This window comes from Epinephelus moara, chromosome 21, assembly GCF_006386435.1.
Source record: "Epinephelus moara isolate mb chromosome 21, YSFRI_EMoa_1.0, whole genome shotgun sequence".
Taxonomy (NCBI): Eukaryota; Metazoa; Chordata; class Actinopteri; order Perciformes; family Serranidae; genus Epinephelus; species Epinephelus moara.
This window is the reverse complement of record NC_065526.1, coordinates 29,436,414-29,452,237: the sequence shown is the minus strand read 5'-3', so window position 1 is coordinate 29,452,237 and position 15,824 is coordinate 29,436,414. Positions and strand designations below refer to the sequence as shown.

Here is a 15,824-nt window from a genome sequence, read left to right as displayed (position 1 = left end):
TCTTGTTGGAAGTGTGAAGGAATTTTGCTATATTGGAACCCTCACCCTCAGGCAGACAGAGACAGGTGTGCTTAAGGTCATGTTCGGGTCAGCAGCAGGCCTAAAAGAGGCCTTCAGGTCAGGCTTCTCTACTTCTGTTGCAGCCATGTTTCATCCATTATCTCCAACTCTGATGGAGGAAGCACTGCTACCCAGATAAGAGGCACTGGCTGGCTCTGTTACTACAGCAACCGAAGTTACGAAACGAAAGGTTGTCCTGTGCCCCAGACTCAGCAGACATAGTCTCTTCCTAGATATGCTGTCGTGCATGACTGGTGAGAAAGACAAGGTGATTTAGAGCGAGCAAGGTGAGCTATTGGGTTGTTTAGAGTCAGTGACCAATAGAATCTTTACACACTTGTAGATTGATGAAGAAAACATTTGCCAGTCGCCAGACTATCACAGGGCTGACAAATAGAGACAGACAACCATTCATGCAATTGAGAGCCACCAGTTAACCTAACCTGCATGTCTTTGGACTGTGGAAGAAAACCACCCTGACACAGGGTGACATGCAAACACTGCACAGAAGGGCTACCCCACCATGGGATTGAACCAGGAACGCTCTTGCTGTGAGGCAACAATGCTAACCACTGCGCCACCATGCTGCCTAGCTGCTAGGGTTAAATACAAGGTCTGGACAAGGCCACCATCAGGATCTCTAAACGGCATACACTGTGTTACACTCTGTATGTTCCACTGTGATTCTCCTTGATCGAGCCATCATTAAATGCTGTGTGTAATCCATCAAAGTCTCCGGTGATCTTCTGCAATTTCTGTTCATCAGGGAGGTAAGTTCAAAACAGAAAATAAAAAATACATATTTGTACAAGCCACGCGTTTGTCTATAATATGCTGCTTACATGCAGCACAGAGGAGGAAGTTCCAGAATTCACCAGGGCTTAAGAGTTTATTTGACAGAGATATTGCATAATAAAAAATATTGTTAACCAATAAAACAGATTAGCCAAAAGACTATTTTTCATCTTGTAGTCCCTGGACATAGTCACCCCATGGACATCTGGCCAATTACTATTTAACTTAACAAAAAAGTACCAACAGTAGCAAAGTGATGACTTCAAAATCATCACAAACAGAAAAGCAGGAAAATGCTCACTTTTAAGAAGCTTGAGCAACCTTTTATTTTTTTTTGTTAGATTATATCAACAATTATTTGATCATCAAACATTTTTATTGATTAATGTTTTCTTAACTTTCTAAGTCTTACTGTGGTTGTCAGACTTTTTTCAACTAGACAAACCTCCTTGCGGTTGTATGCCTCTCTGAACCTGTCAAGTTACATTGAATAACGACTAAGAAAGTGCTTTGGCAGAACGTCACGTCATTGGTGTGGCCATTTGCCTTTGGGATATAAAATGTCATCATTTCGTCATCATTCATTTTATCCTATTTGATATTTGTGTGAAATTTTGTCATAATTCCCGAATGTGAATTCTTGAGTTATGGCCAAAAACATGTTTTGTGAGGTCACTGTGACCTTGACCTTTGACCACCAAATTCTAATCAGTTCGCTCTTGAGTCAAAGTGGGCAATTATGCCAAATCTGAAGAAATTCTCTTGAGGTGTTCTTGACATATTGCATTCATGAGAATGAGATGGATGCAAGCTCACAGTGGCCTTGACTTTTGACTATTAAAATCTAATCAGTTCATTGTTGAAGTGTCCAATTGGGCGTTTGTGCCTAATGTGAACAAATTTCCTCAAGGCTTTCTTGAGATATTGTGTTCAGAAGAATGGGACAGACAACCTGAAAACATAATGCCTCACTCACGTGGAGGCGTAATAATGTACCTCCTTTAAAATATTTTTTTCAGCCAGGCACCCCCTGACCAGTGCAAAACATTGTTGGTAGAAACACACAGTGAACAACGTCGTCATGAAGGTGATTGACTTTGTTGCAGCAGTTTACCCCAGTTAAAGATAACCAGAAAATATGCATATTGGATGTAAAATTGTTTCATCAAACTTAGATTTACATTTTTTAATGAACCTATTATAGTATAATTATTTTAGGAATCATGCCTGACCGATATCTTTTAAATTAACATTTTTAAAAAACTTGACATACCCCCTGCAGCACTCAAAAGTACCTGTACCCCCATCTGAGAAACACTGTTCTCTTTGTTTTCAGCTTTAATCACTACTGGAGAATATGAACTAACACCCTCATTAAGTTCTTAATCCTTTATGAACAAAATTCTACTTTGAAACCTTTAAATATTTTTTTTTTTTTTTTTGCATTTCAAGGTGTTTTTTTTCCAACCAGTAAATGAATGATAATTTCAAGAGCACAGTACAAAACATATAATTAGACTGGCTTTACAGATTTTTCAGAGCTTTAATTAACTTCCTGGGGAGGCAGCAGAACAACTCTGCATGTCTGATTAGTTAGCGGAAGAATAAAAACATGTTCTCAAAATATATGTGGAGAGTTGACAAAAAAAGAGAAAATAGTCTTTAGATCTGTCGAAACCTTGCCTTCAGTTTTCAACAGGAAACAGAGATGAACTTTAAATATTAAACACAGCTGGAGTGTGTCACTGTGACTCACAAAGACATCAAAAACAAACTTTCACTCTGACTCAGCACGAGGGGGCATATATCAGTAGATATCAATATTTGGTGGGAGGACGGAGGAGTCCTTTTCAAAAAGTCAAAAATGGCTGCGCTCACTTCAGTTATTGAACACATGGACAGCATAAAGGTCAATGTGATGACGCATTACTACAGATAAAATAAATGACTAAAATAAAACACCAACACATCAGACAAACACTATTTGCTTTAAACCTTTGATGTCGTAGCAGCTAAGCGTTTCTTGACGAATGTTCAGTACAGTGCGAGTGGTGAAAAGTTTTCTGATATAATATAAATTCTTAATCTTTAGACAAAGCAGATGAACACCCACACATGGAGGATGTCGTTACTCACACTGTTATTTTTAATCCATAAGAGTTATTAGAAGTTATCTTTACTGAGACAGAAGTTCAAGACTCTGCTCAAAATAAGTGCTGCTGGGACTCTTCTCCCCAAAGAACTACAAGCGGACACAGGACATCAACACAGCTTTAACCTTAGCTGTTGAGATATATTATGAGCAAACAACAGTAAATGCAGACCAGAGGGAGGGGATAGAGGCATGAAGTGACATCGTGCAGCACGTTAATGTAACAGGGTTTGACAAGTCTCCTACAGGGAGGTCAAGGCAGGTGATGCCACTGAAGGTTGACTCCACCCAAAATCTAACTTTTGAATATCATATACTTTTCCATCTTTAGACTTTAAAAAGTTTGGCTGTACTTTTGCCTTTCACAGTTATTGTGGTCAGCTAAATAAAACCAATAAAATGTCTAAAGAATCTTCTCAAACCACTTCTGCTGTCCATCCATAAGCTCAGTGTGTCCACAGGCATAATCCTACCAAAGTATGGCTAAATATAAACTATGACTTCTCAATATATCTTCAAGCAAGACCATGTTGAGCATCAGATTGGTGCCTGGGAGCGTTCAGATCTAAAGATAACCCAGCAGTGGGTTTGTCAGGTTAGCCAATCAATGACTGAGAACAGAGGGGTTTCCAACAAAGGTAGAGCCAAGCACTCTAACCTACAGATACAACAAAAACCATCACACTGGACTGAATTGAAGTTGTGCATTTAAGCAACAACTGGGCAACAATATGAACATTTTGAGCAAATTATAAGTGGAGACGTGGGTGACACTGCAAAGGTGGTTTGAGAAGTGAAGCGTCAATGTTCTGACAGCTTATTACCACTATAATACATCCATACAGTATGACTGCAAAACGTAACCTTAGAACAGTGAGTTTGCAGTGGTTAGCATTGTTGCCTCATAGCAAGAGGGTTCCTGGTTTGAACTTGGGGTGGGGTGTTAGGGAGAGCCCCTCTGTGTGGAGTTTGAATGTTCGCCTTGTGTCAGCTTGGGCTTTCTCTGGGTACTCTTGAATGTTCGCCTTGTGTCAGCTTGGGCTTTCTCTGGGTACTCCGGCTTCCTCCCACAGTCCAAAGACATGCAGGTTAATTGGTGACTCTAAATTGTCCGTAGGTGTGAATGTGAGCATGAATGGTTGTCTGTCTCTACGTGTCAGCCCTGTAATAGTCTGGCAACCCGTCCAGGGTGTACCCTGCCTCTCACCCAATGTCAGCTGGGTTAGGCTCCAGCCCCCCCATGACCCCCAACAGGATAAGCGGTTACGGAAAATTAATGAAAAAGTTTAATATAGAGTGATATTGAACCTTATCACAAACCCCTCAGCTCTTCAGAGCTTTTTAGCCCCTTTTAAATTATTGTTTCAGTGATATGGCACATTTACTGTTTAGTTCTGTCTCACTGTAAACCGACTGTATGCTAACTCCTCCGCATCACATGGCAGACAGACACAACTAGTGACTACAGCAGGTGATGAAAGTCAAGCGTCTTGTACCAGAGAAACAACTGGTGGAGACAAAAACAGAGCTAAAAGGAGGGTGATTATTGGACTCACACTGATCAGGTGCACAGAAACAAAACTCTAAATGAACTCTAGTGTGGCTCTCTGTCTTTTAGAAATGTGAATCAATAGCTGTTTTCTGAAGTATTTCCCATAACAACTTCATAAGGCAATAATATGCCTTGGCTGTTCATCTGCTGTCTTGTTCTGCCCTCAAGGGAAAAAAATAATGAATGCAGCTTTTATTTGCTACAAAATGATCATAAGCTTTTCTACCAAAGCAGCTGGTGGAGTCACTAAATTCACCTGCCACTGGAAAACTTTACTTTTGTGTGTCTTTGTTTGTGTGTACCTGTGTGACAGAAGACTCCAGTGTATGCGGACAGGCTGCAGTCACAGTGGAAGCCGTTAGCTCTCTCCACACAGCGACCCTGGTTCTGGCACAGTGAGCCGTAGCTGCTGCAGTGACCCGGGCAGCCGGGTCGAACACCGGGTGTGATCTTAGCCCTCTCCTCCAGGTCCAGGGTGACGCCGTTCAGCTGCAGGGAGCGAATACAGCCCCGAAAGCCCTTCTGCCTGGACGCTGTGCCTCCTAACAGCATATAAACAGTGCATGACATTAGCATAACATTTACATTTGAGACATTAAATTAATCAGCTGACTCCGGAGCTCCCACACTTAAGTAGCAGGGTTGTACCAAATGTCAGTTTTTACATTAAAGGCTTCTGTTAAGGTTTTTGAATGGAGTCTCAAATGTCTGTTGTCATATTTATGACGTCATCACCCTAAACAAAATAAAAAATCCTCGAACAAAATCCTCAGTTTGAATAAAGTGATTCATCAGACTAAATGAGTCAGTCTTTATTTATAATTGAATCAACTTTCCTTAATGAATAAATGTAATTAATGGTGCTGTTAGCCTGCAATTAGACCACCTCATTCACAGTGGTACATGCCTCCTTTTGTGTTCAGGAAGAAGGCCAGTGAAATGTTGTTTTCGAAAAGCCAAAAACCAACAAACAAGTAGAAAATTTAATTCGATAAAAACATGTTGTGAATTTTAGAAATTATTACATCTATGTTTTTCTTTTGTAATTTTGACTTTTGGACTTAGAACGCTCTGGGGTTATTGGAAATGTTGGGATTGCATGGAATCTAAATCTACAAATATTAAAATACTAATAACATTACTTCAGCCTGACCGCAACTGTGCAGAAATACCAGGTTTAAACAGAATGATTAGACATGTTAAAAAAAAGAAGCTGCACAGCAGTTGAATTTTGATTTACAAATTTGAATGTCAACGTCATGAATGAAGCTTCAAGCTTTGAACTATTCCGTACAGCCCTACAGAGTGGTGACAAATATTCCTGTCTTAAGCCAAGGATCTATTTTAACACACTTGTCTGTGTGTTGACAAATCCGTTTTCTTTCTCTCTAGTTTCTTATTTCTCCTCCTCCCGTCATCTACAGCAGATCCACATGTCACCTCTGCTCCCCCAGAAGCTCTAAACTGTCAACACTCTTCTTATGAAGTGACACAGCGATGAAACAGCAATGAGGCAACAAGCTGTAGGTGGAAAACTGAACCGGGGACATAAGTTTCATCAGCTGTCCGTCTGCCTAATGCCGTGCTGGCTGCTCGCTGGATAAGTGGCTGATTGCCTGTCTGACAGCACACACAGCACACGCTGCCTTTATTGTTCAACACTTCAGATACAAAAGATAAAACTCTGCATTCAGCATTGCACATTCCCTCTGCGGTGTAACATGGTCACCTATTGTTCACACGCTTCAAACAAGACAACCTCCCATTTTTACAAAGATCAGAGATTGAAACTGTTATTGTGTTCAGAGTACAAACCTGGCAGCTCTTTGCTCTCAGAGTTTGAAGCTGACAACTTCCTATTGTTCAGCAGCAGCAGCTTTTCACACCAATAAATCACAGAGCGCTGTTAGACTCTCCTGCAAGCCTCCTCTCTCTTCTCCGATATGCCTCGTATGAATTATTGAACCAGCTAAGCAACACAGGATATGAGACCTGCCTCAACATTTCCTCTGACACAACACAATGAAGAGTCATTTTTTATCCTTATTAAGTCCACTGAAAGTCATTGTTCAACATTCAGATAATAAGATTCAGGAAACTTTAAATGACTCCAATACAGCCTGCCTGGAATCGGAAATCTTTAAGCAATCATTCATAGGGGAGACACACTGGCTGCTCTCACATGCACATTAATAATATGACCTTACATGTGTATTATGACATTTATGTAAATGTATTTTGTTAATCAGTGTCAGAATTACAGCAAATGTATACCAGCTATTACATCTAATTTTACGCCACCTTTAAAAAACATCAGACAGTTACCCACAAGTCACCACACTTTGAACCACAATAGCACTTGAAACATAATGCTGTTTCATGTCCGTGCAAACATTTAGTACACTTTGCACTTTGTTTTGTTCTCTTGTGACAACAAGAGCTGGATGAGATTCGTGGAAAAGTTGGCCCCCTCTCAAAATCTTTAAAAGTCCTGGCAATTCTCTTCAGTGTGAACAAAAGCAAGATACCAAGGTTACACACACTGAATCAACTCTAACTCAGGATGTCAGTATCCAACTGGGTTGTCCTTAAATAACTGTGAACCGTTGTAACAGTAGGAGAACACCAGAGCTCTTTATTCCGGTATCTTAAAGGTAGCATCTAGCCTCACCTGTGGGACTGTCATGTCATGTGAACACTTTATTCTTAAAATTTAAAGACACTAATTAAAAGAACCTCTGACCAGAGATATTTTATTATACTTTATACTACCCTGGTATTTTTCACTACTATAAAGCCCCGCTTTTAATTATGGCTATCAGCTTTAATTTCTTTTACACTGTTTATAAGATCATGTTTTTCCACCAGGTTGTTGAGACAGATGGCTCTAAATATCTTGCTAGGAACAAGAAGAGAGATGTAAATTACAGTTTGTCGCAAATTCAGCATGCAAATGAGAACAAAACGCTGCCTCATTTTTATCTGAAACTGAGTAAGAATCTGAAAGTGCACCGGTGAACTGTTAAATGTGTTGTGAGGTCTGACAAAGTGGAAACTTCAGCTTCAGAGATACAGTAGCACCCCACAGAAGATCATTTTAAACTCGGTTGGATGTTATCTACTGGAATAATTACTGAGTCAGGACTTCTCTCCTTAGGTTTTTAAGCACAAAGGTATAGAGCTTTTGAGGGTTTTTTTCTTATTAATTTTCTAGATATTCATCCTTTTTCCTGGTGATTCTACCAGGAGTTTCATCCCCATCCAAGAACTGGAAGTGCACCAATTGCCACCTAACATTGTCTATGCAGAAATTAAAAGGACATTCACTCACCCGAAATAACTCTTTTGTACTGCTATAGCAATAACAGAGGAAACTTTAGGCATTGCTTTAAAGGTTAACATGGCAGCATGCGTAAAAGTTGTGATTCCAGAAGGGACCAGAAACAGCTCCCTGAGGAGCACCACCTCTGATCAAAGTAACAAAACAGAGGAAAGGAAGGTCATTAGAGAACAAACTCTCCTATCAGGCACACTATCAGAGTGGTGGCTGTTCTTCGGCTCCAACACGGATAACACTCACTGTGCATCAAATGGAGACACTGCCTACAGGAAAAACTTAAAAGAGCGTAATGACATGGAGATCAAAGATAACATCAAAGAATCCAAATGCAGATAAACTTCACCTCTGACCAAAGGCATCAGTACGACCCTAAAGACATCATATCAAACAGCACAGCCTCTAGTGTCTCAACATGAAATCTGCACAGTGTGTACTAATGCACATTTGAACACGTGTGAACACAAAACAATTAGTATCAAAGTAATCATCAAAGGTGATGCATGTGCGAGCCTCAACATCACGCTTGGAAAAGCACAACATTCAAAGGTTGAATCCAAACTTCAGGAGATGTGAGAGGTTCAACCACATATCTGACAGTGCAGCCTCAGCTGGGATAAGAGAATTAAAGTCTCAACATGAAAACATGATATTGTCTGATGATACAAATAACATTATAGGACGATCTGCTGTGTGAGATAGAGATCAAATCAATGATCAAAGACAGTGTACATAGAGTACAGTGTATGCTTGCTTATGCTGCAAAGAACATACAGTATCTGTACATCAATCAGAATGAATAAGAATACACACTATTTACATACGAGGTGATCACTGTGATGTGAAGGATTTGTGAAGACAGGACGATTTATTTCGGCATATATTCATGGACTTTTATTCTCCATGTTGTCCTCCTTAGAGTGCTCCAAGTATGACATTTTTCTGTAGGCCAATGCAGAATTTAGCATCACACTGGTTCCTTTATCAAAAAAGCCTATGGGATTTTTCCATTGTTTTTCTTGGCTGAAAATAAGCACTGTGGCAAAAAACGTTTATGATACTTACATGTTTTTTTTCAGCAAAATAATCTTCACAAATGAACACCACTGTCATGATTATTGAAGCGTAAATGCATTCGCCCGAAGAAAAAAGCTAACGTTAGGCTATAAACAAGCTACACTACGGTTGCATGACCCAACGTCTCCACCATGACAAGACTGCAAAGCCGTGTTCGGTGCAGATCGGCGTGATGATGTTCTATAGTCTCATGTAGCCACTTGTTAGCAACTGCCTTTTTTAAGATGTAAAAGCTTCAGAATTCATGAGTATGGTATTTGCTGACATTTTTAATGTTGTGGAACAAAATGTGAACATCTCTTAAGCTTGTGTTAACCACAGACCTTATTTCAGACATCTAACCAAAAACCAGTTGAACCCATTGAGACTTGGGAACTGTGAGTGGTAAAACAGTGCTCTGCTAGTAGCACCATGGATTTTGCTCACTCTGGACTTGATGTTGTTGTCGTGTGTTGCATTGCTAGTGATGCAAAAGACACTTTGAAATCCAATTTCAGCAGGCAGGGTGTCTAAAACGCACTATAACCCATCCATAGAAAATACAGCTGGAAGTGCATGTCAAATCATCTTCAAATGTAGTTGTGATGTGATTTTCAAAAATTATATTTTAGGAGCTTTTGCTGCCCAGACTTTTTAAAATCACTCTGGCCAAAAAAAACAGATCTGGGCTGACAGTCTGAACAAGGCTTAAGTGTCCTTGTGGCCTGGTAGCAAATGTCCAGATGGCCAGTCCCAGTCTGTGTTCCAGGGGTTTACACCCTCATTTGTAGAAAACATAGTGATACCAGGCTTCCCTAAACTGTTTCCAGTTGATGTAACCTCCACTATCATGGAAAAGATACCTTGACACAGCAGTTTTTCAAATAAACTACGTGAGTAAACTGTGTTTTGTGCCGCTGCAAAGACGATTAGAGGAAAAAAAAAGAACATCAGTCAACACAGATTACCAGCTAACCTTCACTTGTCAGGATACAGCTTACATTATATACTACAGGATGATCTGACGTCAACGGCGCTGCGTTTCGAGGGATATGTGAAGCGAAGATCAAAGGAATCCTTAAAATCCTCGTACAGGAGGGTGCTTCGTCTACACACAGTGGCAGAGAGCAGCAAACTTTGTGTCGAGCACATCAGTTGCTACACAGCAATGCAGTACAAATATACAGAAGCTTAACTCTCCAAACAAGACAAAATAATTGCTTCTAAAGCTTCACAAAGGAAGTGATTTCTGCATTTTACCACTGAGCTCACTCAAAACTGCTGCGTATGGATTTTTAGCACAATACAAACAGCAATAAAGGAATTGGAAAATGAACAATGCTTTGGATTATAAACCATTGCGAGGCAATAACACGGCTTATTAATCAAAACAATGGGATTCAGTGCCTTATAAAGCAAGGCAGGATTATGGCTCATAAATACAGTGTGTACATTGAGATATGGCTTATGACTTTGTACAATCCAACACAGCAGCTTATGATTCAAACAATGGAATAGTTTGCTTTACAAATCAAGACTCATAAATACAATGCGTGTGGTAGGATGGTTCATGAATTTAGACAAGCCAACGCTGACGCCTGTGAATCCAAATGACTCTGTCTTCACAGTGCTGCATGTCTGCAGGGAGGGATTGTGTGCTCATGAATGTACTGCACACACTAAGATATTGTATATGTGCATAGCAATCCTGCAGAGCTAGCCGTCAAACACCAAGCCCCAAACATAGAAATGAAAACATTTGCTTAAACACATCAAGCTTTTTTTTCCGGTGATAATGCCTCCTGTGGCCCTGGAGAGAGAGAAGAGATCTCTTCTTAGGTTTTGATACTACTGAAGCTGCTGTTACAAATGGGGCAGCTGAATTTGAAAGACATGGTCATTAGCCTTTTAGGCAGGGCCTAATTAAACAAGACACGAGTCCACAGCCATGCTCGATGCTCTGTGAGCTTGTACTTAAAGTCGAGATGAAATGAAAAATGCATTTTTAACCCTTTTAGATCACAAACACGGCCATATTCTGCACCTTTTTAGCAATATATGCCCAAAAAAATATCAATTTCTTCGTATTCTTACATCAAAATTCAACTATGTTTTCTTCCTGTGTAACAAAATATGATGTGTGCTTACACAAGCTAGTACCAGTCAATGACTGCATATAAAGATGGACAACGTGTCTCCACTTATGGCCACTGTACAAAAATGATTTCCCAGATATGTCAGGCGCCATCTTGTGCAGCTGTGACGTCAATTGGAGCTAGAGTCTGGCAGAAGAGATCTCTGCTGTACTGAGTTCCCGCCCATGCACTCACCCGAAGATCACGAACAGCGCTGTTGATTGTGAGCACACTGACTGGCACACACACACACACACACACACACACCTACACCTCTCAATCATGTCGTCAAACACTTGAACATACATCAGCGTACTGACAACTGTGTAAAATGGCAGTGACCATCTTTGGGAAAAAATGATTTGACATGTACTTTGATTGTTTTGTTTGGACTATGTCCCTTCCACTGATATCGAAGGGGCGGGGTTTATAATCTCTAGTGCAGCCAGCCACCAGTGGTGATAGAAATGTTTTGGCTTACAGCCTATGTACCATCCTATCTCAACTAAAGCCCTATTCACAGGGGAATAGTATTAAAAGGGGACCTCATATGATTTAGAAATGACCCCTTACTTGAATTTATTGAAATTAACCCCCTCTTAAACTTTCTGAACCACAAGAGCAACGTGGTAGCAATGAACAAAACCAGACACTGGACGTGCGAGGGGACATGGTTTAATTTCTGTATGGGCTGGGACTCCATGTTATGTAGTAAGATGAGCCTTCTAACGCAGACTCCATCATATGATATTGAAATGGGGAGGAGTATTGCCAAATGACCTCTGTGTTTGGCGAAATATGCTAGGTAATTTGCAGCAGAATTTTTACTTGACAAATTACGGGTATGGCAGATTGGCACGGGATTGAGATAGCAGACAACCTCTCCAATTATTACAAATTACTAGAGGTCCCCAGGTAATACTTGTCCTGTGCAAACAGGGCTTAAGAGGGTATGCAAATATTTATGAAAGGCCTAATTAGCAATTAAATTACAAATTGGTCTCTTCAAGCAAAACCAGGCTGCTGCTCCTAAATTATTCTTGCGTTCACGGTCACTCACACAGTGTAATGGTGCCTTAATATTTTCACATTCCAAAGTTTTATTGAAGGACACTATGGCAGAGCATGGTGCTGCTGAAGGACACATCAGCAGCTGCAAGAATCCAAATTAAACAGCTTGACCTTGATGCTGCCCAAAGTCCAAACCAAACCAATACAAGCACATTTCCATCCCAACACATACATCTAAGCAACTTACTCCAGCTTATTGCACTGATAATTCAGAGGTAAATATATTTAGGTTTAGGCTGATGTTGGTGACCTCGGAGCGGATTATTCAGCCAATCAATATGCACCTTGATTTCCCTGCTGCTGCTGCTGCTGCCTTCATCCAATCTCATTATTGTTTGTTGGTTTCCCTCCGCAGTGTGTGTTTACTGATGTGTAGTGACAAACACAATATTTGCAGAATGATAACACCTGATAATAAATGGCAGATTTTCATTATTTTTTCCCCTGTAGCTCAAGTGAGGGTCACACAGAGAATTCAGATTGTGGTATTGAACTGATGACGCTGAGATAAGCAGGTCTGCAGGATTAGAGGCTCTCAGCTTGCTGATGGCTAATTACATGACTGCCTGATGAATCAATTACAGGTTCAGTTTCATTTACAGATTATTTACTGACCCTCACTGCAAGAAATCACATCACACACCACACTACACTACATATCACTGCTCCCTGGTGCATGCTTTGTTATATTTATCTATTGATTATTGTTCAGTGTTCAGAAACCCTCGACTCAGCACTTTCATAGTCAAAATGCTGATCAGCATTTAGCCAATAGCAGTTTAGGACTTTGAAACAGATTATTTGTTTTCCCTTAAGAAGATGATTCTGTAGGAGAAGATTAGACTTGGTAACCATACTGTCTGTGGATCCCAGTACACACTGAGGAACCGTGGATAAGAGGCAGTAGAAGCCTTATTGAATAGATGTGCCGACTCGGCACCTTTTATATTCAATAGTGCTGATCAAACAACAGGATTTAGCCGATAACAGATTAGCCCATGTGAAAGAAGATAGAATATTTTTAGCATTTTTCTAAGGATAGACGTATAGTAAGGCCCAATCCCAATACACCCCTTGCCTCTACCACTTCGTCCTTACCCCTCTGCTTTGCACATACACATCTAGGGGAAGGGTGTCCTGATTCTTGTTGGAATAGAGGGGTAGGGTGAAGTGTTAGGGCTATATGGCCCTCCAAGTGGAGGTTTGTCAGGGGCACACTTCAAACCGAGTGTTATGAGAAATCACTGGCAAGATGGCAGCATGAGCAGCAAATGCATATATTTTCTTTGTTAGTAAAGATATACAATTTTCACTAACTGTTGGTATATCTTAGATTAATGTCTATTCAATGTATTATGGTCCTTTTCTTTACAACAAGGATGACAAAATAAAGACTGAGTATGCGGATGTCCAGAAGCTGCTGGAGTTACATTGCTTTTGCTGATTTGTGCAGGATAAACCCAGATTTAACATACTTCCACATCGCATTCCTCACCCTTTGATGGCATATGACGCCTGAAATTTAATCAAAGTCCAGCAGCAAAGTTGCTGACCAGTGGGGCTAACTGATATATTATGCTTTTGCCGTATCCCATCGGCAAAACAGCAAAAACGGCCTTCCTGGAAGCGAAGGCTTCTAGGGTGTAGTTGGCTTAGCGTTTCTTCCAAAGCTAAATTGAATGGATGTAGTTCTTCGGCAGCTGCCATCTTGGCTGTTTACTTTTCGACTCTTGCAGTGCAGCGCTGTTGTCATCATGTTACGCCCGCCCAGAGCCCGCCTCTGTCAGATAGACTGATCTGATTGGTCCGGTGGCGATTCAACGGGCTCTGCTCGTCGGGGTCAGATCCCCGTGCAGGGCAAATTCAAATTTGCTAGGGGTGGGGCATCTGGATTTCCAGATTACCCCCCTCTAACATTTGTGCCAACATTAGCCTACAGAGCACCGCTAATTGACTTGTAAAGAAGAAGCAGTATTCTTTTAATTTGGTGACTTGTTTGACTGATTGATAGTAAAACCTAAATTGTGAACAAATTGTAAGCCCAACAAACGTTAAAAGCTGCCTGTAGTCCATGCAAGACAAATCATCACTGCAGAAGATGGCATTTTTGCAATGCCCAGCAATACTCGACATGTCAGTTTATGTAAAAACTAGCATAATATCAATGACGTATCAGTATCTTGAAAGGCTGTTCCACTTCATAGGGGAAGTTTTCAACCACAATCCCTTGTAGCTCTGCTCCCAGGGGCCAAGTTGACACTGAAAAACAAGAGGTAGGGGTAGAAATATGAAATAGGATTGGGCCTAAGTCTGTACTTTGTGGCACTGATTTCTACATGCTGCTGCTTCCCTGGTAGGTTAAGCTGTGGAGTGAGAGGTAAGGTGCTGGATCCCATATTGATAAATGTGTCAGACTGGCATCTTCCATATTTAGCAACACTTGGTGTCATTTAATCAATAGCAGCTCATGCAGCATGTGTGAGACAGCTGTGATTTCAAAGCAGAGGAGCTGGACCGTTCTCCTATGTGAAACCAAAGAGCGGCACCTTCACAGCAATAAATCAAAGGTGATTATTGTCCGTATCTTTATCTGAAATTACAATGTGCACACAACTATGTTACTCCGACAATAAAAACTGTGACAGAGCTCTATTAAAGCTGACCAATACTGCTGATTGGTATTCAACTTAACATGACTTCATTGTTATGCACAAAACAGAGCGCTGCTGCCTGAATTGCTGGTGCATCAATCACACATACAGAAATAATGAAGACATATGCCATAGAACAGCAAATTGCAGAAGGAAAAAGGGACATCCGTCATGACTGGACACTTACCAACATGGACAGAAAAACACTTAATAAACTGCAGATTTGGCAGGCGCTTCCCAACGCTGTACACAAAAACAACCAGACACAAAACAGTGTCTTCCCACAGGCCGTCACTGTGATGAACACTGAACACCAATCACATAGTGTCAGGAACAATCCCTGTGCAATAACCCTGCAACATCCACTTTACCAGTAAATTATAGATCTTTGGAGTTTGAATACACTCTATATTTTAAAGTAAATATTTGTCAAATATAAATCTAAGCATGCTGTATATACTGTCATATCCGCCTACCTCATGTATTATTATTATAAATACAACAGTGTCTGTGTTTGGAAGGATGTTGACAAAGAGACATCAAAGCCCCCAGTGCTGCTACTAATGAGGGAACTGTTCACATGAGTCTCATCCTCACCTATGAACAGCTGGCTGTTGAGCTGGAGGTGGAAGTGTCCATCAGCAGGAGCCTCCTGTGTGGCGACAGGGAGTTCATCCAATCGAAGCGACGCCTCCTTGACGTTCCGCTCGGCTCGGACTCGATGCCACCGGTTGTCGTTCAGCGGGACGCTCGACTCCACGCTAACCTCCAGCGGCCCGTTACCAACGTCGAAGGAGAAAACCACCTGAGTGGAGGCTGGACGGCAGGGAGAAGAAAAGGAGACAGATGAGACAGGAAGTGGGAGTCAGAGGTAAAGGTATGATTTATGGAGAGGATGGCCGCAGAGAGGAAAACAAAAGAGGCAAATCAACAGAGAATTGTGGAGTGAGCCAGGATTTAATAAGTAAATCATCAGGCTACCTTCAATCTTGAAATTTAGTTAATAGATTAGACA

The 15,824-nt window shown here is 40.9% G+C and overlaps 1 protein-coding gene across 2 annotated transcripts in view; it reads right to left on the bottom strand.

Moving 5' to 3' along the window:
• Positions 1-15,824, bottom strand: part of LOC126383158 (contactin-associated protein-like 4) — a 146,468-nt gene that overhangs the window by 19,639 nt on the left and 111,005 nt on the right. For both annotated transcript variants that reach the window (XM_050033605.1, XM_050033607.1), the window contains exons 17-18: positions 15,407-15,625; positions 4,862-5,101 (exon numbers count right to left, since the gene is read on the bottom strand). In XM_050033605.1, the coding sequence (XP_049889562.1) occupies positions 4,862-5,101; positions 15,407-15,625 (459 nt within the window). The remainder of the gene's footprint in view (positions 1-4,861; positions 5,102-15,406; positions 15,626-15,824) is intronic.